Below are 21891 nucleotides of genomic sequence, written 5' to 3'. Positions count from 1 at the left end.
GGGGCACTGCTCCACTCTGCAGCTCTGGAGGGAGGGCAGGGGGTTCATAGCAGAGCCACCCACCCAGCCTTGCTGAGGACCTGCTGGCCCTGAGTATTGCTTGTTAGCCATTGTCTGGTGGTCCAGTGATGATGGTGGTCCAGATGATCCAGTGGCTGCATCCTGCTGGTCCAGGCCCTCCTGGTTCCAAACACCCTCAGTCCCACCAGGAACACACCCAGGATCCCAGGGCTGTGTTGCTGTGATTTCCAAGCTAGGTCAGGCAGATGGAGGAATGAAGGCTCGTGAGACCCAAGGTGGCTCTTAAGGCCCTGGGACAGAGGATCCTGTGCTGTGCAGGTTCCTTGTGCAGACCTGCCCCCCTCCCCACACAGCTGTGGGCATTCACTGAGTGGGATGGGGCTGAGGGAGCCTGGGTTGCAAAACCTGTCTGGTCCTGCTGGTGGGCCCCACAACCCAGCGTCCCCTGGAGGAATCCCTTGCTGCAGGATCCATCCCCCTGTTTACATGGGCTGAGAGATCCAAACTGGCTGTGGAGGGAGAGGAAAGCTCCATGGATCCCTCCAGGGTGGCTCTGCTTGCCCGCAGGGTTACATGAAGCCGCTGAAGCAGCCGGAGAACTCCCTGCTGTGCGACCCTTCGCTGGTGGACGAGATCTTCGACCAGATCCCCGAGCTGCTGGAGCACCACGAGCAGTTCCTGGAGCAGATCCATGACTGTGTGCAGAACTGGCACGAGAAGCAGAAAGTGGGCGACCTCCTGGTGCAGTCGGTAGGTCCTGGCAGGGTGATTCCCCCCGGGAATGCGGGTGTGCCCGCTCCTGGGCACGGCCCCAGAGCAGAGGTTTCGGAGCAGGAGGCAGGGGAGTGATGAAAGGATAGGCCAAGCAGGCCTGGGATGGAGAACAGGAGACGATCTCCAGGCCTGCTGTCTGCTTAGCATAAGGGTGGGAGCTGCTGCTCCCGGCTGGCTCTGCAGCTCCTCGTTTCTGCCTCGGGAGCACAAACGTCAGGGCTGAAAAATCGAGGTGGGCGGACAGCGGGTGAGCCCTCCCTGCACCAGCCCAGAGCCAGAGTTAACCCTTGGGGCAGCTCCTTCCAGGCTCTCCCAGTATGTCCATGATCCATGCTGCATCTAGCTCTGTTTTTCCCTCCCAGTTCTCCAAGGATGTGCTGGTGAACATCTACTCTGCCTACATTGATAACTTCCTCAACGCCAAGGATGCCGTCAGGATTGCCAAGGAAGCCCGGCCGGCTTTCATGAAGTTCCTGGAGGTGGGTCCTGGTTCCTGCCTCCATGGATCCTGGCCACAGTCTAGAGCCAGACAGGGTGGGAGTTAATGGGAGTAAATTTATTGCCAGACTGGGAATTGGCCCCACACCTTCTTGGTTTTGTTGCAAAGAGGGTGAGCTGGGATGAACCAGAATCACTCTGGATGGTGCGGAAGGAAGTGAGCCCAAACCAAAATGGGTGATCCTGGCTTAGTGGGAGGCTGTGTCCCTGCTGTGTCCCACCAGGAGGCCCATCCTTGTCCCTCACTGGTGTTTTGCAGCAAAGCATGCGGGAGAACAAGGAGAAGCAGGCCCTGTCCGACCTGATGATCAAGCCGGTGCAGAGGATCCCGCGATACGAGCTGCTGGTGAAGGTGGGTGACACTGGGGTGGTCCCCTTACCCTCAGCCTTTCTGCTGGTGTCGTTTTGGGTCCAGTCCCATGGCCACCCTCTCCCTGGGGCTGGTTGCCATCCCTAGCAGCCAGAGCAGTGTGGGAGGGGCTGGGGCAGTGACAGTGCCAATGTCCAGGCGTCACCCTGGCTCTGTCCCTGCGGCAGGACCTGCTGAAGCACACGCCTGAGGACCACCCCGACCACCCTTTCCTCATCGATGCCCAGCGCAACATCAAGCAGGTGGCTGAGAGGATCAACAAGGGCATGAAGAGCGCGGAGGAGGTGGAGAGGAACGCCAGGATTGTGCAGGAGATTGAGTCCCACATTGAAGGAATGGAGGATGTACGTATGGGGGGCCACAGAGAGAGTCACTCTTTCCTTCTCCGCAAGATGTCCTCGTTTCTGCTCTTTCCGGGTCACCCCAGGCTGGGCTGCTTGTTTTCTCCTCATCATCATTTGGCCTTGGTGGGCTCCTGGGGGTTTGGGAAGGGACTGGGGTCCCAATTCTGAGCTGGGGGATGCAGGGGCAGGGGTGAAGGCCACAAAGCTCCCCACCATGGCTTCCCACCCATGGGTCTTCTTTCCCCACAGCTCCAGGCTCCGCTCCGCAGGTTCCTGCGCCAGGAGATGGTCGTGGAAGTGGTAAGAGCAGGGTCCCACACACAGGGTGGGCAGTGGGAGGCTGTGATTGCAGGTCATGGGGTGCCTGTGTGCAGGGCCCTCTCCCAGCACTGGCATGGAGGAGGGATGGCCATTAACCCCCTGGTGTCTCCCCCTGCTCCACAGAAGGCGGTGGGTGGGAAGAAGGACCGCTCCTTCTTCCTCTTCTCGGACCTGCTGGTGTGCACCACGCTGAAACGCAAGTCAGGCTCTCTCCGCCGCAGCTCCATGAGCCTGTGAGTACCACCAGGCTCGGGGACAGCCCCTGGGTGTCCCTGCCAGCTGGCCTGGCTTTGGGGGGCTGTGGCTGTGGGTGCAGCTCGGCCATCCCCCCAACCTCCCAGGTACACGGCGGCCAGCGTGATCGACACCGCCAGCAAGTACAAACTGCTCTGGAAGCTGCCCCTGGAGGATGTGGACATTGTCAAAGGTCTGTCACTGCCTGCTGGAGAGCTCCATCTCAGCCCAAAACCCACCTTTCCCCCTGGCTGGTGGTGCCAGGGAGGGGTTAACGCTGTGCTTGTGTGCCCACACAGGTGCCTCGCAGGCCACCAACAGGGAGAGCATCCAGAAAAGCATCAGCCGCCTGGATGAAGACCTCAACACGCTGGGACAAGTCAGCAAGCTGTCAGAGACCCTCAGCTTCCCCCACCAGGTATGGAAATGGGGCCCTGGAGCTGCCCCCTGGTTGGATATGTTCCCAGTGGGACCACACAGGATGTCCTCACTGAGAGGGAAGAACCTGTGGAAGGGCTGGTGGCCAAAAGTGCCCAGCCCTAAAGCCACGAAAGAGGTTGGGGCAGCCTCTGAAGGATGCCAGGGGATGGACAGGGGGTTATCAAGCATGTAGCTTGTGGTGGCCTGTCCCTGAGAGCTGAAGTGTTGTCCCTGTCCCAAGGGCCTGGATGACGTGATCAAGGACCTGATGGCCGCCATCCACCGGGAGCTGTCGGAGAAGCAATCCCTGTCCTTCAGCATGGCCTTCCCCCCCAACAAGGTGGAGCTCAGCACCACCAAAGCTGACGGCACCGAGTCCTTCATCTTCGAGTTCCCCAACCCTGACGCCCGGCTCGGCTTCGAGCAAGCCTTCGAGGACGCCAAGAAAAAGCTGGGTAGCAGCAGGGAGGGGGAGGTGGACATGCTGGTGGGCTTGGCATCCCCCCACCCTGCTTTGCTAGACCCCTTTCCTCCATCACTTCTTGATCCCCCATCTGGTTTTCCCAGCTTCCAGCAAAAACTGCCTGGACCCAGAGTTCCTCAAAGCCATCCCCATCATGAAGACGCGGAGTGGGATGCAGGTACTCAAAGTCTGGCTTCAAACACCCGACAAACCCTCTCCATCCCAGTGGTTCTTACCTGATGCCGACAGCTCCTGCGTCACTCCTGGATGACCCAATCTTCTGCTCCCTCGCAGTTCTCCTGCGCTTCCCCCAGCCACGGCAGCCCGGAGAGCTCGCACGAGGTCTGGGTTTGCAACAGCGACGGCTACGTGGGGCAGGTGTGCCTGCTGAGCATCCGCAAGGAGCCCACGGTGGAGGCCTGCATCGCCGTCTGCTCCGCCAGGATCCTCTGCATCGCCTCCGTGCCCGGCCTCAAGCGCACCTACAGGTAGGACACTCCCCGGCCCCGCGGAGCCGGCGGGCGCAGGGCGATGCTGGAGCCGCTTCTCTCCCTTCCTTCCCTCCTGCCTCGTCCCCGGTGGCGGCAGGGAGCGCGCGGAGCCGCTGGGCAGCCCCTCGGCGGAGCTGGGGCCGGCGCAGCCGGAGGACGCGGGGCCGCAGCCGTGCCTGCACATCTCCATCTCGGGCTCGTCGCTGGAGCTCTCGGAGCCCGTGGAGGGCGGCAACAGGGAGCTGGTGCCCTTTGACAGCGATGACACGGATGATGAGTCCTCGCCCAGTCCCTCTGGGACGCTGCAGAGCCAAGCCAGCCACTCCACCATCTCCTCCAGCTTCGGCAGTGAGTCCTCCCCAGCCCCTGCTTAGGGGGAAATACGCTTTTTAGCCCCAAAATCATGGGCAGCTGCATTGTTTTGGCATCTGTGCCTTGTATTCCTCGGGGGAATCTGCAGGTGAGCCTGGGAAGAGAGATATTGAGGCATCAGCTCAACAGTGTGGCACTGAGATGGGGCAGCTTTGGGTGAAACCTCGTGGGTTTTGGGGCTCAGCATCCCTATGCCATCCATGGGCTTGACATCACCCATGGTCCCTTACCTGTCACTTCAGAGGATGTTGGATGGTCGTGGTCTGACCCCTTCCTTCCCCCTCCTCCTCTTCCTCCTCCACAGATGAAGAGATCCCGAGCTGCAAGGAGGCGACAGTGGAGACGACAAGCTCGGAGGAAGAGCAGGAGCCGGGTTTCATGCCCATCACCGGCACCTACGGGCAGAACCGGCACGGCGAGAGCCCCACGGACGGGCGGGCCCTGCGCCGCTCCAGCCGCGGCTCCTTCACTCGCGGCAGCCTCGAGGACCTCCTCAGCCTGGACCCCGAAGCCCACCAGAGCTCCATGTGGCTGGGCACCGAGGATGGCTGGTACGTCCCTGGGGTGGGAATCCCCACACAGGAAGGAGGCCAGTCCTGGGGAAGCCTCAAGCTTTGCTCTCCTCCTGCAGCATCCACGTGTACCAGTCCTCGGACAACATCCGGAACAGGAAGAACAGCATGAAGATGCAACACGCTGCTGCCGTCATGTGCATCCTGTAAGTGGAGAAGGGGGATTTTCAGCTCTGGGGGTACCAGAGCAGGGTTCTGCAGCTGGATGTCAAAGGTGGTTTGTCCCCACAGGTACCTGGACAACCAGGTTTTTGTGTCATTGGCCAACGGGGAGCTCGTTGCGTACCAGCGGGAAGCAGGTGAGGTTGGATTTGGGACATCAAAAATGCAGCCCCAAAGTGGTGGCTTCTGGGGGGTGGCTTGGGCAGCCCCTGGGGAGGGATGCTCAGGGTGGCTTCCCTGCTTCTAGGGAAGGGACATCCCTGGAGGGATGCTGGAGACACCACACTCAGAGGCAGGTGGAGGTGGGCATCCTTCTGGTCCCTGCCTGCCACTGGAACCCCATGGTGGCATCAGTTTATGTCCCCTCTGAGGGGTGGCCTGGAGAAAGTTGTCTTCAGCTATCACACCCCATTGTCCATATTGAATTAGACTTTTTTTGGGGGAACTCTTTAACTACCCACCCCACTCTTCCCCCCTTCTCAGGCCGCTTCTGGGACCCCCAAAACTCCAAGTCGCTGTCCCTGGGCTCACCGGGGAGCCCCATCACCAAGATGGTGGCGGTGGCAGGGAAGCTGTGGTGCGGCTGCCAAAACCGAGTCATCGTCCTCAACACCACCACGCTGGCACAGGAGGTACCCTGGGCGACAGCGGGAGGGCGCGGGGGTGGCACCGCAGGCGGCAGTGGCATCACCGTGGCTGTGGCTCTGTCCCCCCCGCAGCACACGCTCCAGGTGGGGCAGGACGGCGGGCGCAGCGTCACCTGCATGGTGAGCGCGGGCAGCGGCGTGTGGGTCGCGCTGCAGGGCAGCGCCCAGGTCCGCCTGTACCACGCCACCACCTACGAGCAGCTGGCAGAGGCAGACATCACCCCCCCGGTGCACAAGATGCTCGCCGGTAAGTGGCACCCGGGACACGGCTCCGGTGGGTGTGCCCTGGAAAATGCCCTGAAGCATCCAGTGCTGGGAAATTTAGGATCCTGAGTTTGGGGAAGGAAATACGAGTCCTTGTGCTCGTGTTAGGCAGCTGTGTAATCCCACATGGAAATAGGGTGAAATGGATAATCCCATGTTGAAACAGGGTAATCCCACAATCACAGAATCATGGAATCCCAGAATGGTTTCTGTTGGAAGGGACCTTAAAAATCATCTAATTCCCACCCCCTGCCATAGACAGGGACACTTTCCATTGTTCCAGGCTACTCCAAGCCTCTGTGCTCAACCTGGCCTTGGACACTTTCAGAGATGCAGCCACAGCTTCTCTGGGCACCCTGTGCCAGGAACAATTGGGAACAATTCCTTCCCAGTATCGCATCTAACCCTGCCCTTTGGCAGTGGGAAGCCATTCCCTCCCATCCTGTCACCCCAATGTGACGCCAGCAGCCAGGGGGGCTGTGGGATCCCTCCCCCATGTCCCGTGTACCCCTGGGAAGGGATCCCTGGTGGGGGCAGGAGCTGATGTTTGGGATGCTCGGCAGGCTCGGATGCCATCATCCGGCAGCACAAGGCCGCCTGCCTGCGGATCACGGCGCTGCTGGCGTGCAAGGACCTGCTGTGGATCGGGACCAGCGCCGGCGTGGTGCTGACCCTGTCGGTGTCGGCCAAGGCAGCCCCCACGCTGGTGGGGCTGTCCCAGGGCCACACCGGCCACGTGCGCTTCCTCACCGCCATCGAGCTGCCCGACGGCCTGGATGTCCTCTTCCCGCTGCCCAGGGACACGGGTAGGTGGGGCGGCAGCCGCGGCACATCTCGGGAGCGGTGCACGGTGTTCCCGGGGCTGGGAATGCTGCGCTGGGTGACCGGCCTTGGAATGTCGGAGCTCCCGTTCCGTTCTTGCCTTGTTAAAATCCAGTGGAGGCTGAGGGGAGCTGGGTGCTAAACTGCCCTCCACCAGCGTGAGCAGGCCCAAAATTCCCAGAGCCAAATTCCCACAGCTCTGAGGCGGGGTGCGATGGGGAGAGGAGATGGGATGAGGGCGAGCAGGTTTGAAGGGAGGAGCTGACAGGGGCTACAGGGGCCACTTTGGCGTGGGAGGGGCTACTGCCGTGAGGGAAGGATTTTGGGGCCTGGATGCGGCTTCTGGGAAAGCCGTGGAGGGCGGATGCTGAGCCGCTCCTGGTGGGATCGTGTGGGCTCGTGTGGGATCGTGTGGGATTGTGTGGGATTGTGCGGGATCGTGCGGGCTCGTGTGGGGCCGTGCGGGCTCGTGTGGGATCGTGTGGGCTCGTGTGGGATCGTGTGGGGCCGTGTGGGATCGTGCGGGATCGTGCGGGATCGTGCGGGATCGTGTGGGGCCGTGTGGGCTCGTGTGGGCTCGTGTGGGCTCGTGTGGGCTCGTGTGGGATCGTGTGGGCTCGTGTGGGTTCGTGTGGGCTCGTGTGGGTTCGTGTGGGTTCGTGTGGGCTCGTGTGGGTTCGTGTGGGCTCGTGTGGGATCGTGTGGGCTCGTGTGGGCTCGTGTGGGATCGTGCGGGATCGTGCGGGCTCGTGTGGGCTCGTGTGGGATCGTGCGGGATCGTGCGGGCTCCTGTGGGATCGTGTGGGTTCGTGTGGGATCGTGTGGGCTCCTGTGGGTTCGTGTGGGCTCGTGTGGGATCGTGCGGGCTCGTGCGGGATCGTGTGGGTTCGTGTGGGATCGTGTGGGTTCGTGCGGGCTTGTGTGGGATCGTGTGGGTTCGTGCGGGATCGTGTGGGGCCGTGCGGGATCGTGTGGGCTCGTGTGGGATCGTGTGGGGCCGTTTGGGCTCGTGTGGGCTCGTGTGGGTTCGTGTGGGTTCGTGTGGGCTCGTGTGGGATCGTGTGGGTTCGTGTGGGTTCGTGTGGGGCCGTTTGGGCTCGTGTGGGCTCGTGTGGGTTCGTGTGGGTTCGTGTGGGCTCGTGTGGGGCCGTGTGGGATCGTGCGGGATCGTGTGGGGCCGTGTGGGATCGTGTGGGTTCGTGTGGGCTCGTGCGGGCTCGTGCGGGCTCGTGTGGGTTCGTGCGGGATCGTGTGGGCTCGTGTGGGCTCGTGTGGGCTCGTGTGGGCTCGTGTGGGCTCGTGTGGGGCGCAGCGGAGCCGCAGGGCGCAGGCGGCAGCACTCGGGGTTCTGCGCTTGCCAGGGGCCGAGAAGCCGAGCGAGGCCGAGAAGCGAGACCCGTCCCGCCCCCGAGCCCCCGCGCTGGCGCTGTCCAAGCCCAAGATGTTGGTGATCAGCGGCGGGGACGGCTACGAGGATTTCCGGCTGACCAGCAGCAGCGAGACCGTGGGCCGGGACGACAGCACCAACCACCTGCTGCTCTGGAGAGCGTGACCAGCCGCTGGCCCCGAACGGGGGGTGCTGGCCCCCCTGTGTGCAGAGAGGGGGCCCGGCCCCTCCCCAGCGCCCCCCGCCCCAGCACCTCTCATCTCCGACCCGGCTGCTCTCTGTGTGCTCGGGGTTGGGGGGGATGAGCCCCGGTCCCCCCGCCGTCCCCCCGGCCGCCGCACTGGACTCGGGGGGGGACACACAGCGCCTCGGGGGCCTCCAGAAGATGGGGAGGGGGCGGGGGTTTGCTTGGGAAGGCGCTGCGGAGGAAGAGGAGGAGGAGGAGGACGGTACCGAGCATCCCTGGGGAGCGGCCGGAGGATGCCCGACAGCCGGGAACCCGCCTTGCTCCCCGGTTTTGTGTGTGCCTGCTTCACGGGCCGGGGGGGCGCGGGCCTGTCCCCCCCCCGGCCCCCGGGACCCCCGGCCACGCCGCGGGACCACCCCAGGGACAATCCGCCCGCCGCGTCCCCCCCGGCCCGGGCTCCCGCTAACCCGCTCGCTCCATCGCCAGCACCCAGATAGCTCTGTTTGTTCGTTCGTTTGTTTTAAATATATATATATATTATATATATATAAACATCCTTATTTATTTGGGGGTTTGGGGGGGTCATCACCGCGCTGCCGGTCCCGCTGTTCCGGAGCTGAGGGGTTAAAACTTCCCGGAGAGCCTGACCCCAGTGGTGGAGCTGGACCGTGCTGCTGGAGGGGGAGAAATGATGGAAGGGTGGAGGGAAGGAAATTTGGGTGTCCCCTCCTCCTTCTCTGTGACTCCCAGTGGGATTTCACAGCCTGGGAAGTGGGAGGAAGGTGCTGCTGCCATTTGGAGCATCTCTGGATGAGAACAATCGTCCTTGCATTCCCTGCCAGCCACCAGGGCTGTCCCCCCCACCCTTAAAATGGGGTGACAGTGTGAGGGACCCTAAAATGAGACTCTGCTAGACCAGCCCTCCCCCATTTGCCCTTTTTTCCCCCACCCATTTCCTGCTTTCACCCCAAGATCCAGGCGAGATCAGTGCTCCCAGACTGGGACACGCTGTTGTCCCCATGGGAGACGTGACAATCGTGGTGGCAGGGATGAATCAGGGTGTCCCCAATCCCACACAGCTGGGTGAGTGACAGGAATGCTGCCATCCCACATGGAGCCATCCGTCTGTCCATCAGCGGGGTGAGTGAGCGTGTGCTATAATTGGGACGATGAGGATATTTTGGGAAAGGAGGCGGGGGGGGAATTCGGTCACTCGGGGGCTCTTTGTTATTAAAGGTCACCCGTGCCAGAATGATCCCAGCGTGGTCTCATCCTTCACCTCGGCATGGGGTGGCAGGGACAGGGACGGGCACCCACTCCTGGTGTCTCTGGGAATGTCACCCACTGGTGAGGAAGACTCCGGTGGGAGGAAGACACCGTTTCCACCACCGGGGTGCGGTTATTTTGTCCTGGGTGACCCTGAGGGGGATATCAGGATACCCAGCCCTTGTGGCACACAGCGCTGGAACGTGGCACTCGCTGAGTGGACAAACAGTCGGAGCAGGGGACACCAGGTGGTCCTGGGGAAAACCGAGCACAGAAGGAGCACCACACCAGGCCTGACGGCAACCGGCTGTCCCCACTGTGGGAAAACTGTCCCCTAGGGAAGAGGACAAGGCACGGTGTGCTGTAGGACAGGTAGGAAAGCAGGGCGCATGGGTGCCCCCTCCGAGCCCACATGGAGGAGAAATGAAAGTACTTTCCTTAAATATTTTTTTTTTTTAAACTCCTCTCTGATGTGGTTGTTTTCCCGTTTTCCCACCCCTCCGGCGGGTGGGATAAAGCCCATCCCAAATGCCGCCCCCGGGCCCATTCCCGCTCCCAATTCCCGCAGTCCCCGCCGCGGCCGGGAGGTGGCGCTGCCGCGGGGCCCGGAGGGGGCGTGGCCAGACAGAGTGGGCGGAGTTTTGTTGTGTTACGTCATAAAAATGGGCGGGGCTCACGGAGCCGCGCGCCCGCGGGTTCATTCATACGGAGGAGGCGCGACCGACGGGGCGGCCCCGGGGGGAGCCCGGGGGCTCCGCGGCGGGGACAGGTAGGGGACACCCCCGGCTTGGGGACACCTCCTGCCCGGGGGAGCGCGGGGTATTCCCCCTTGAAGGGTCATAGCCCCGTGGGGGGCTCTGGGGTTGGGTTATGCAAGGACGGGGGGTGCTGGTGCTTTTTGGGATGCTCGGCCCCCACTGTGCTCTGAAAAAGGTCGGCGGTGTTTTTGTCCTGGCCTTATCCCCAAAGCAGGGCGCTGGGGAGAGCCCCGCGGCTCCGGGAGGCTGCGGCTGCTGCAGCGCCAAAGTAGGTTAAAATAAAGGGTGGAGAGGAGAAAAAGTAGGTTAAGGAATACTCAGCAGCAGCTGTCTGGGACAAGAGCCGTGTCGGGTTTCTCTTTTTTTTTCTTTTTTCTTTTTTTCCGAAGCTGGAAAACCGCAGGGCTCCGAGCCAAAGGCCGGGGATGCTGCGGATGCTGCGGCGCAGGGCTGCGCCCGGAGCGGGGCCGCGGCGGGGCTGGGCGCCATCCCAGCGCTTCCCCCGGGATCGTTGGACTTTCACGCTGGAATTTAGCGGCGGCTCGCTTGTTCCCGCAGTTCCGATGGGGCCCGGCTGCGATCGTGCCGAGTTTCGCTCCATCTGCCGGACAATCCCCTCCTTGTCCGAGGCTGTCTCCAGCAGCCGTTCCCCAAAGTTTTCCCGAACAGTTGCTGCTTTTTCCCTCTGTTTGTTCTGCGGGAGCCATCGGCTGAAACCCTGCTCCCCCACGGGGAGGGGAAGTCCTCACTGGAATCCCAGCGGGAGGTTTAGGTTACAGATTGAATTAAGGGGGGCTGGGATTAGAGGGCTCGTGATCCGGAGGGATCTGGGGAGGTTTCCAAAACCACGTCGCCTCCTCTGGTGTGTTGGCATTAATTGCACCAGCCAGGTGGGGTCTGGTGGAGCTTGGAGCAGCCAGGTCTGGCTGTTTATTCTCGTACTTGGAGGGGCAAATTCTGTCGGGTTTAGAAGTGTGTCCTGCATCCCTATGGCAGCGTTTTGTTCATCTGAGGGATGTCCTTAATCCCTGGATTAAGCTTGACATCAGATCAGCTGTAGTCCTGCTCCTGGTGGTGTTTAGATCCAGTTATCATGGAATGCTCCGGTGAGCCGGGATGCTCGTGGTCTCTCAGCCACGGTGGGACCTTCCTGTCCTGGGGATGCTTCATCCCCAGCAGAGCCAGTCCCTCATGTGTAATTAGCTGCATCTCGGGGTGGTGCTGGCCGCTAATTAGGAGAAACTCGTCAGGCGCAGACTGTAATGAAGCTCTGCCGGGGCTCCCACAGGACCGTGACGACCGGGGGGGAATTTCCATGCGGGTGGCAGGATTTCCATGCAGGCAGTAGGATTTCCATGTGGAGGCTGGATCCGAGTTTGGGTTATTATTTATTTTTTTTTCCTTCCTTCCCCTGTGCTGTCAGCATAGATTTTAATTTTAACAACCAATTGCTGAGCCTGAAAAGAGGGGATGAGACTCTGGGAAACACCTCTTGTTTCATTTGAGTTTATATTTAAATATTTTTAAATGTTTTTAGTGACTTCATTTCCTTGTGACAGATGCAAAAGGATTTCCTCTGGAGCAGGAAAAACCTTTCTTTAACTTTGTTTAGCATCATCTGCTCCTTGCATGAATGGTGTGACTCCACTGCTGAGGTTGGTCCCTCTCCAGTCTGGGATGAAGCTGGGATCTCCAAGGGAAGGGGTGATGCTGGGCATTCCACAAAATCTCTAAAAACACTTTCTGGGGGATGGTTCAGGACTACTGCTGTAGGGATATTTAGGCCTTGGAGCATCCCAGAGGGGAGAAAAAGGGACCCCAAATTACTTCTTCAGTGAGATTCTTCCCTGGATGATGACCCCGGTGCTTCCCCTTGGGCAGGTCTCCCTGAGTGATGAAGAGGAGCGGGATGCACTGGTGGCTTGTCACCGTCCTGGGGGTGAGTATGGCCCCATCCCATCCCATCCCATCCCATCCCTCACACCACTGGAGAAGGCCGTTCACTGACTGTGGGGAAGCAAGAGGGTGGCAGCAATGGCATCAGCTGTGACAGGGTGGCATCTGCCGGCAGGGACAGCCGCAGCCGCCGGCCCTGACGCTCTGATGCTCCCGCAGGTGCTGAGCAGACCTGCCCAGGGGAGCTGCAGTGGCCCGGAGCAGGGGACCGCGGGATGCCCGCCCGGAGAGGAGCCCAGCGGGGTAAGCCGTGCCCACCTCCACCCGCAGGGATGCTGCGGGACCGCCCGTGGCTCATCCCCTGTTCCTCACCGCAGGATCCAGCGGGGACGTGCCGAGCTTGTCCCTCCGGCACCTTCTCCCTGGGGAACGCGTCCTGCGCCGCTCACACCCAGTGCCGGGCCGGGAACAGGGTGCTGGTGGCAGCGGGGACCGCGGCGAGCGACAGCCGGTGCGGAGCCTGCCTGCCGGGGTGAGCCCAGCCGGGGGACGCCGAGCCCCAGCCCTGCCCTCGCTCGGGGGCCGTGTCCTGACCCTCCCCTCCCTCCCTCCCCGCAGGTTTCACAGCCCTGGAGGGGAGAGGGAGCCCCGGGGCCGCTGCCTGCCCTGCGCCGCCGCTCCCCGCAGCACCCCGGGGTGCCCAGGTGGGTGCTGGAGCCCAGGGTGCCACCCCAGGGCTGGGGGTGACGGAGGAGCCACAGGGTGGGTCCCCCTTGGGATAGGGCACGAGGTCCTGCTGGGATGTGCCAGCTGAGGACACCTCTGCTCACGGCACAAGCGGCTCCTGCTTCCCTGGGGCCCATCCCGGGTGCGGGGCTCCTGGGGAAGCGGGGTTTAATCCCAACAAAGCCCCTGCGAGGCTGATCCCGTGCCTCCCGGCAGGCCGGCGGCGAGCCCGCAGCCCCGAAATGCCAGGCAGGGCACCGGGAACCAACGGGACACGGGTGACCCTGCTGGGTGAGGAAGAGGAGGAGGCAGCAGCAGCACAGGCAGCCGTGCTGACCATCGTCCCGGTCTTCTGTGCCATGGGATTGTTGGGCATCCTGGTCTGCAACCTGCTGAAGAAGAGGGGGTATCACTGCACTGCCAGCAAGGAGCCCCAGCCCAGCAGCACCGGTGAGCCCTGGCTGTGCCAGGACACCTTTGGTGATCCCACATCCATCTCATCTTGCTCAGCCCATTCCTGTGGTTTCTTGTCCTCCCCTGTCCCAGGGCATCCTGCTTGTCCTTGGGGCGCCTTATCCCCCATCACCGAGTTTTCCCTAACTTCTGCTCCCAGGTCCCAGCTCCATCTACCAGCTGGAGGATGCCAACGAGGACACCATCGGGGTGCTGGTGCGGCTGATCACCGAGAAGAAAGGTCAGGGGTCCCTGGGAGCGGGGAGGAGGGGGTGACCTGGACCAGAGCCCCGTGACCCTCAACTCCTTGGTGTCCTCCCACACACAGAAAATGCAGCGGCGCTGGAGGAGCTGCTGAAGGAGCACCAGAGGCAACAGCTGATGCCACCGAGCTGTGCCCCCCTCAATAAGTAAGAGCCCCCTAAGGCTGCACTGGGGACACCCCATGGTGGCACCACCCCCACGCTGATGGCATTTCCCCCCTCCCCAGGCTGCACCTCCTGCCTCAGTTTCCCCCTGCCTGCCAGCACCAGCAGCACCTGCACACGGTGCAGGGACCGGCCCCGTGTGCTCGCTGCAGCCAGAAGTGGCCCGAGGCGCTGCCATCGCTCAGTGCCACCAAAGTCCCCAAACCCGGAGCTCATCCCAGCGAGGTGACCATCCTCTCCATCGGCAGGTAAGCAGGGAGAACCCCCTCAATGTGTGTCCCCTCTGCGGGGGGACAGGCTGATGTGATGCTCCCCAACAGGTTCCGGGTGTCCCGGATCCCTGAGGTGAGGAGCGAGGCGGGGGCTGAGCCCCTCCGTGGTCCCCTCCCCGCCGGCAGCGGGATGTGACCCCTGCGATGGAGCAGCACCACCGGCTCCCACGAGGTGAGGGTGCTGGGGAAAGAGGTTCTGGAGGCTGGAAAATGGGGCATTAACACCGTAGGGACACTGTGGGGACAGTGAGGGGGGAGGGAGGGGGTGTCCCTGCTGCAGGGATGATGGAGGGCGCTGGAAGGGCCTGGCACGGGGTGGCACAGCCGAGGGCTGCTCCGTGACTCATGGGCAGCTGCACGGGCTCACGTGCCCTCGCTCATGTCCCCATGTCCCCTCCTCCATCCAGCTCTGAGTCCCTCCTGACATGGACATAGAGGGGCTGGAGCATGTCCAGGGAAGGGAACACAGCTGGGAAGGGACTGGAGAATTCCTGAGGGTGCTGGGAAAGGGGCTCTGCTCCCAGGGAACAGGGACAGGAGGAGAGGGAACGGCCTCAAACTGTGCCAGGGCAGGTTTGGGTTGGGTAGTGACAGCCATGGGTGGGTGACACTGAGTGGCTCCTGCCACCTTGGGTGGTGCAAAGGGCCCATCCAGGCTCACCTGTGGTCCATCCCTTGTCCTCCACAGCAGGCACCTGGCCTGGGGGCTGCCTCAGGAGTCAGTGCCAGCCCCAAAGACCCCGTGGAGGGGGTGGAGGACGCTGGGCATTGTGTGAAAGCCAGTCCCTCTCAGAGCTGTGAAGTGCTGGAGGTGGCGGCTCAGCTGCTGCTCCTTCCACCAAGGTGTCCAACAGCAGCACAGCAAATCCAGCGTCTCGCTCGGCTGGTGAGAAGGATTCTCTGTCCCTGAGGCCTGATGGTGGCCGCAGCATGGTGGCCTGATAGACAGTAACTCCAGGAGCTGCCATGCCGGTGCTGGTGGCCACAGGAATCATCATCTCTGGGAACCATGATGCCACATCACAGCTCCACTGGAAGCACAGAGGACACTGGATGCCATTTAATGGTCACCTTCTGGGTCTGTTGAACTCTCCAGGACCATCATGAACTCCTGATTTCCCTCCATCACCTGGTGCCAGCGCTCAGCATCACAGGATAATGAATCACTGGATCACGGAATGACTCCTCCTTTCCCAACAACCCAGCTGGGGCATGGATTGCTCTGGGCAAAGCTGGTCTCCTGCATCCCTCCATCCATCCATCTGTCCTCCCTGCAAAGTCTCAGTTCAGGAGCACATGGTGGTGATGCTCACCAAGAAAATCACACATTTCACTTTCCATAGGAATTGCTTCCATGGGATCACACTGGCTTGGCCGTGTTGGGATCACTGGGATAACCCACCCAAGGTTGGGTTGGAGACCATCAACCTCAACCATCAACCCAAAAAAGGGTTTGTGGCTGGTCCCATTCACCTCTCCACAGCATCACAGTGCCAAAGAACCAACTACCAAACCCTCTCGGGCTCTTTTATTTATTTATTTAATTTTTTTTGGAAACATTTTAATAGTTATCGAATGTTCTACATCTTACAGTAAATATCGTACAGTTACAAACTCTTGGCTGAAATCTGTCAGGGAGATCACGACCTGATCTTCAGAACCAAAACCAGAACAGAAAACAAACGGGAAAATAACCCCAAATTTACACTTCAGATGGACAAACTGTGGCTGTGGGGCTCTCCAGGGCATCAGTCCAAGGCCATGTTCCCTACACACCTGTGAGATGTAGACTTGGAAGACGTGGTTACTCTTGGGTTTAAATTTTTTGTTGTTGTTGTTCTTTCAGGGAATTTTTTTTTTTGGTATTCGTTTTTATTTAAGAGGTCTAATAATACTTAAAAATTAGCTGGTCTGGTGGTGGAAATTAATTTAAAATTAATTACTTAGAAAGAGGGGTGGGAGCCTGGTGTGGGTTGAGGCCATGTTGTGGGAATTGGAGGGTTTGGGTGCCATCCTGCACCTCGCCATGCTTCCCTACAAATCCCTCCCCTGATCCTGAACTCCTCTGCCCCCAGGAAAATTCCATCTCCCAGCTCCATCTCTTGCAGGAGGATGCAGGGAGGCTGCAGGTGGCCATGTTGCATCAAGATTATTCCCTACAAGCAGCACAATCGAGCGTTTCCAAACGGGAATCGCTCTTGTCAAACTACGTATTTTGCTATTCCTGCCCTGCAAACAGTCCCACAAATTCTTTTACATGATTGCCAGAGAATCTCAAAGGACCATGGTGCAACATGCCACAGAAATGCCTTTTCCAAGATTTCTTCCCCCACCATGCTCTGTCACAGGCCTTATTTTCCTTTCTGCCCTAAGGGAATACTAACACACAGCAGAGAAAATACTTGGAGGCAGATCCTGGCTCAGGAGCAAAGCAAAGGGAAGATGGGCAGAGGGTCACCACAGTTTGGGGATGAGAGCTGGAGGGCCTGAAAACATTGGCAATTAAAAAAAAAACAAAACAAAAATACCTGGATTAATGGGTATCCAGTAGCTCTTATTGCTATTGTTGGCTGGTTGGATTTTACCAAAAGTAAAGCCTCAAATGTTGCTTTCCACCCCCCTAAAAAACCAGGATTCCATTTCATGCCCTCTAGCTGGGAGCCACATCATTCCACATTCCCTGTGGGGATGCAGGAGGGGATGGCAAGGGGGGTCTCTCTGGGAAGGACTAGATTCAGTGGGAGGCTGGTGGCTGGAGGAAAACCTGATGCTCTGAACATCCCTCATTACAACAAACCCCTTAAATAACATTTCCTGGGAATTACATCCCAAAACTGCAACAGTGCTGAACTGAGTGATTTAATATTCATAAAATACAGAGCAGATCCTTGCCTAGAGGGTTCAGCCACTTGGAGGCATGATGGCCTCAGGCTTCAAGGGGCTCCTGGGGTTTGGGGGTCACTAAAATCCTATTTTCCCCCCATATCTTGCATCATCGCAGCTTGTATTTTGGAGTAAAGGTAAGGGTAAGGATGGGTTAATGGTTCAGAGTTATTTTCCTTCCTTTTAGCTGGAATTTTAATCTCAGACACTTCAGTGACTGCTAAGGATGGTTTAACCCCTTCTGCTCTTCCCCACTAATGCCCAGTGTGATCCTTCCCTATGGAAAACTCTTTTCCTTAACCAACATCAGCAAAGTTTTGCTGGAATTAAATACTGGAGAAGCTGGTGGCCCCCACCAGTGTCCCCCCACTGTGACCTTCCCAGGACCCTCACTTAAGCCATGACTTGACCAAGGGAAGGGAAGGCCTTGGGATCAAGGAAAGGGCAGGGAGCATCTCTCCATCACTGCAGCCCTACACAGCCGCCTGGGGAAGGAGCTACCCAAGCCTGGCACCGTGTGGTGGCCCTGGTTCCACACACTGGCTCAAGGCTGCTTACCAAATGTCCTCACCAAAGCCTCTGGCCCAAGAGGTGGCAAATATTTCACCTCTCCACACCTTGATTAATAAGAATTCTGCCTGGGAATAACGGGATGAGGAGCACTGGATCTGCTGTTGATCCAAGCAAAGGAATTAAAACCCAACTGCTCTGTGTCAGTGGGAACACTGGGTGATCCCCCACCTTTAATTTTTTTTCCTTTCCAGGAGAAAGCCCAACATCTCCTTTCCACACATAGGCCAGGAGTTTAGCAGTGGTTCCTGGAGTGGTGCAGGGTGTCTGGGACAGTGGTGGGATGGTGTCTGCTGGCAAAGGTGGTTTGCAGAGCCCAGGCTGGGATCCCAAAGCTCGCTGGACCCCACAAACCAGAGTGCCATTATGTTGGGAGACCTGACTCAATGCTGACAGCCAGCTCCTGGTATGTAACACAAAGTCAGGGGAGAGGGGAAAAAGGGGATCTCAGAATTCTTCAATTGTTAGGATTTTTTGGCCCAGGTTTAACTGCAATGTGCTACAAACAGTGGAAGGATGATGTGGTGATGTTATTTCCCAAGGTCCCGCTGCTCTTTACTAATCCTTGGCTTTGCTGAGCCAAATGGGGAACCCACTGATTATTGGCTCCTTTTCTCTTTTTTCCTTCTCCTTTCCCTCTACACAAAACTGAAGTGCAGCCCAAGGCTGCCCCTTCCCCACCCCACAGCACTGGTGTCCAGTCTTCCCCCACTTTGTTCCCCTGGAGGCCAAGGAGATCAACCAGAGCTTTGCTCCAGATTTCCTTCAAAACCAACAGAATCAGCCAAACGACCCCCAAACAGAAGTGCCAACACCAACCTGACAAACCCCTGGGACCAGTTTCCTGGGATCCCTAGGCTTGTTGCTGCCCACCTGGCCCACGCTCAAGGGAAGGAGCTCCAGGAGAAGCAGAAGCTGAACTGGGAGACTCCACCGAGAGCATGGAACACTCTTGGCACACTTGAGGCAAAAATGAAAACCCAACCAAGCTTTTGTCTTAAAAAAAACCCAATAAAATCCCAAAAACCTTGCTTCTATGGTGGGTTTAGTGACAAGGGTTTAAAAATAAACTGGCCACAAGCACTGTCTGCAAATCCAAACTGCCTCTGCTGCCCTCAAGACAACTTATTGCTCTACTTGGACACCCCGAGGGGGATGTCACCAGTCTCCTGTCCCCCTGTCCCCAGGTAAGCCAAACCCCCCCAAAATGACCCTGATGCCCACAGCCTCTGTGTGCCTGGTGTCCTCCATCCTAGTCCATGTCACCTGTGGATCACCTTCCCTGCTGTCACCTCTTCTCAGGCGCCTTCCCGTGAAGAAGGCGACGTGTTTATTGCTATTGCTTCCTCCCCTCCCACTCCTCCAAGCAGAGCAGCCAGACATCACCCCCTTCCCTGGTCTTTCTCTATGGTGCTGGTATTTGTGCTTGGATGAACGTTTCTCCTGGAAGGCTTGGAGCTGTGACCCAAAGAATCCGAGGGGGATACCTCAGCTGCCATGGTGGCAGCGTGGTTTGGTCTCAGCCCTGCCAACCCCACGGGTGCAAGGTGAAGCTACCCACCTTCCCCTCACCTGCCTTGAAGACTCCTCTCTATCAGCCAGACACCCTCTTTTCCCACACCACCATACTCTGGAGGAGCTCTTCACACCAAACCCTAAACCTGGAGGAGCTCCTCAGACTAAACCCTAAACCAGGAGGAGCTCTTCAAACCAAACCTTAAACTGAGAGAAGCTCTCCAGATCAACCCTTGGACCTGGAGAAGCTCCTCAGACCAACATTTGGACATCTCCTTGCTTCCCTCAGCAGCTGCCCAGCAAGTGTCTGCCTGCAAACAGCAGCCATGCAAGGAAGGAGCCGCCTTGTCCCCCACACTGCCCCAGGATGTGGCTGAGGGGAGCATCCCATTTTCCCAAGAGGTTCCAGATGCTCCCAGGGCACACATCTTCCTGCTGCTCCCTCCCCATCACCCACCATCCATTTGCCCAGTTGGAAAAAGCAGACCAAAGACCCGCTGGTGACCAGTCCTCGTGCTTCCTAAGACAAGTGTGTTACATCGCTAATTATATTTATATTCTCTTACTCCTACAAAAAGAAGGGATGAGTTCAGAATTCCACTGCAGATAATGCATTTATAATCTATCACGACAGCTATCTGGAAGACACCAATTTTCTTGTAATATGTTATGGAAGATTGAATAATTTATATTCTTCAACTAAAAATATCCAAACCAAATCGGAATAAAGCCTGCCTACCAGCGCTGTGCTTTTCACATAGTACCCTGAACATCAACCACTCTTACTAGCCAAAAAAATTCTAGGCTCTTGTCAACAACAACGACAACAGAAAAATAACAAAAAGAACCCAAACGAACAAGAAGTGGGGGGATCTTTGCACCACTCAGCTGGGCAATGCTGGAAAAGTGAAGAGTCTGAGCTTTCAAATGATAGGACCGAAGAGAGAACTCGACTATTGCTCAGTGTCAGTATGTGTGTTACACAATTCATGTGGGAGGGGGAGGAAGGGGGAAAAAAAGAGGCAGAAGATTAGAAAAAGCAGCTTTTACAAAAACCACTAAAGAATGCATAAAGTGACCTTTGCACTTTTTTTTTTTTCTTTTGTTCTTGCAAACAGACGAGGCGCTGCAGCCCAGCGGCCGCAGCACCGATGTAAGACTTGTGTAGTTGCATACAATGTTTGACTCCGGATCTGGAAGAGAGCAAATGCATTAAAAACAGGGAGTTAGAAGGATCTTCTCCTCCTCTCTGCACCCATGAAGCACGTGGAGCTGATCCATAAGGAATTTAACTGCCCCTGTGGGCAATTTCTCAGGCAAGGGAGCTGGGAAAGCAGCAGCCCGCTGGTGGTGTCCAATGCAGAGGATTACGAATATGCAGATGGGATGCTCCCTGCTAATTGCACGCCAATTTGGGAGGGGCAGGATTAGCCCAGCAGTAGTAATTTGTGTGGCACAGAGAGATTTTAGATAACCCCGGGGCTGGATGGGATCTGTGTGCACGCAGCATCGTGTTCCCATCAACTGCCTGTCCTGGTAATTGGGCATGATGGGCCCGGGGCTGCAGGAACAAGCAGCTGGGATTGCTGGGATCCTGAGCATGACAGCAACACGCAGGCGGTCGCACGCAACCCCGGTGCTAATGAACAGCCTGATCTCCCAGCAGGGGAACAGAAATATTCCAGTGACATGAAGATGGGGAGGGACTCAGTCAGGGAATGTAGTGACAGGCTGGGCCAGTGGTTTTGAACTGCCAAAGGGCAGGGCTGGATGGGATTTTGGGAAGCAATTCCTCCCTGTGAGGATGGGGATGCCCTGGCACAGAGAAGCCCCATCCCTGGAAGTGTGCAAGGGCAGGCTGGATGGGGTTTGGAGGCTCACTGAGAGCAGCAGGCAGCACTCACATGGATTGGCCAGTGGTTTACCAGTGTGGAGGTACGTAGCTGTAGGTGGGGGTTCCTTGAGCCCTGTACGTTGGCACGGACACTGGATGTGCTCCGATGGCGGTGTGTTGGGGGGTGGTCAACAAGGTTCCTGCAGGGACACGGACACAACAGCATCACTGCCTCCTTTGGCCTTTTCCCTTTTCCCAGATAATTCTTCTGCCTGCCACACCTGATTCGAAGGTGTTGGACCCACGTGACTTGGATCAGCCAGCACCACAAACAGAATAAAAACACCTGAAGCTCCAGCAGATTTTCCATGCTGCCTCTGGCCCTTAACCTTAAGGGTTTTCCTTGTTTTGTTCCAGTGTTCCTTGTCCCTAAAGAGCAGCAGTAGAGCTGGCCACAACCTGCTGACAGCACTGCAGAGATGTGAAACAAACTGGAAGGGATGAGGGATACAAGACGAGATGAGGGAAAAACCCCAACAGATCTCCAGGGAAAATTGAGCTTTTTTTCAGTCTGCAGCCAGTCAACAGAGGGATTTTAGGTCAGAATTTGCACAGTGCCTTCATGGGAAGGGAGAACACAGCCCTGGACTACTCTGTTCTGGGAGCAACTGGGTGCTCAAACTAAATTCTCACTTTCTGGGTATCTCTCTACAAATGTTATTAATGAAATTCTAACACATCCCACGTGCCTTAATTACATTTATCCACTTCTCAGTATAAGCAACAGTAAATCTCTCAGAGTGGTTCTTGTCACATCCAGGCTGCAATATCTCTGCTTGGAAAAGGGATTGTCCCCCATTACAGACTTCTATTTCACAGCTCATGCAGATGCAAAAGGATGAATGATGCATTTTGTGGCATAATTCAATATGCAATCCTAA

General features: G+C 58.1%; 3 protein-coding genes across 3 annotated transcripts in view; 2 read left to right on the top strand and 1 right to left on the bottom strand.

Annotated features, from left to right (window-relative positions):
- The window catches only part of ARHGEF17 (Rho guanine nucleotide exchange factor 17), a 28857-nt gene extending 19966 nt beyond the window's left edge, over window positions 1-8891 (top strand). The window contains exons 3-21 of the mRNA XM_033052588.1: window positions 589-771; window positions 1158-1274; window positions 1553-1645; window positions 1831-2007; window positions 2257-2307; window positions 2452-2561; window positions 2670-2755; window positions 2862-2980; window positions 3224-3437; window positions 3550-3623; window positions 3740-3933; window positions 4034-4284; window positions 4613-4859; window positions 4940-5026; window positions 5112-5179; window positions 5526-5674; window positions 5762-5936; window positions 6517-6759; window positions 8137-8891. Coding sequence (XP_032908479.1) covers window positions 589-771; window positions 1158-1274; window positions 1553-1645; window positions 1831-2007; window positions 2257-2307; window positions 2452-2561; window positions 2670-2755; window positions 2862-2980; window positions 3224-3437; window positions 3550-3623; window positions 3740-3933; window positions 4034-4284; window positions 4613-4859; window positions 4940-5026; window positions 5112-5179; window positions 5526-5674; window positions 5762-5936; window positions 6517-6759; window positions 8137-8327 — 2829 coding nt within the window. The 3' untranslated portion in view covers window positions 8328-8891. The remainder of the gene's footprint in view (window positions 1-588; window positions 772-1157; window positions 1275-1552; window positions 1646-1830; window positions 2008-2256; window positions 2308-2451; window positions 2562-2669; window positions 2756-2861; window positions 2981-3223; window positions 3438-3549; window positions 3624-3739; window positions 3934-4033; window positions 4285-4612; window positions 4860-4939; window positions 5027-5111; window positions 5180-5525; window positions 5675-5761; window positions 5937-6516; window positions 6760-8136) is intronic.
- A 1523-nt stretch (window positions 8892-10414) lies between these two features.
- On the top strand, window positions 10415-16053 carry RELT (RELT TNF receptor). Its single transcript, XM_033052590.2, is given in 11 exon segments — window positions 10415-11753; window positions 12255-12312; window positions 12489-12572; window positions 12647-12801; window positions 12888-12973; window positions 13212-13445; window positions 13609-13689; window positions 13777-13858; window positions 13939-14124; window positions 14197-14320; window positions 14837-16053. Coding segments are annotated over 10 exon segments (1341 nt in total). The 5' UTR covers window positions 10415-11466; the 3' UTR covers window positions 14285-14320; window positions 14837-16053.
- Window positions 15667-21891, bottom strand: part of FAM168A (family with sequence similarity 168 member A) — a 116865-nt gene continuing 110640 nt past the window's right edge. Inside the window, exons 9-10 of the mRNA XM_033052592.2 lie at window positions 21021-21150; window positions 15667-20309 (exon numbers count right to left, since the gene is read on the bottom strand). Coding sequence (XP_032908483.1) covers window positions 21038-21150 — 113 coding nt within the window. The 3' untranslated portion in view covers window positions 15667-20309; window positions 21021-21037. The remainder of the gene's footprint in view (window positions 20310-21020; window positions 21151-21891) is intronic.

This window comes from Catharus ustulatus, chromosome 2 (assembly GCF_009819885.2).
Source record: "Catharus ustulatus isolate bCatUst1 chromosome 2, bCatUst1.pri.v2, whole genome shotgun sequence".
NCBI lineage: Eukaryota > Metazoa > Chordata > Aves > Passeriformes > Turdidae > Catharus > Catharus ustulatus.
Note: the sequence above shows the minus strand (reverse complement) of the source record. Positions and strands in the feature narration are given on the sequence as shown.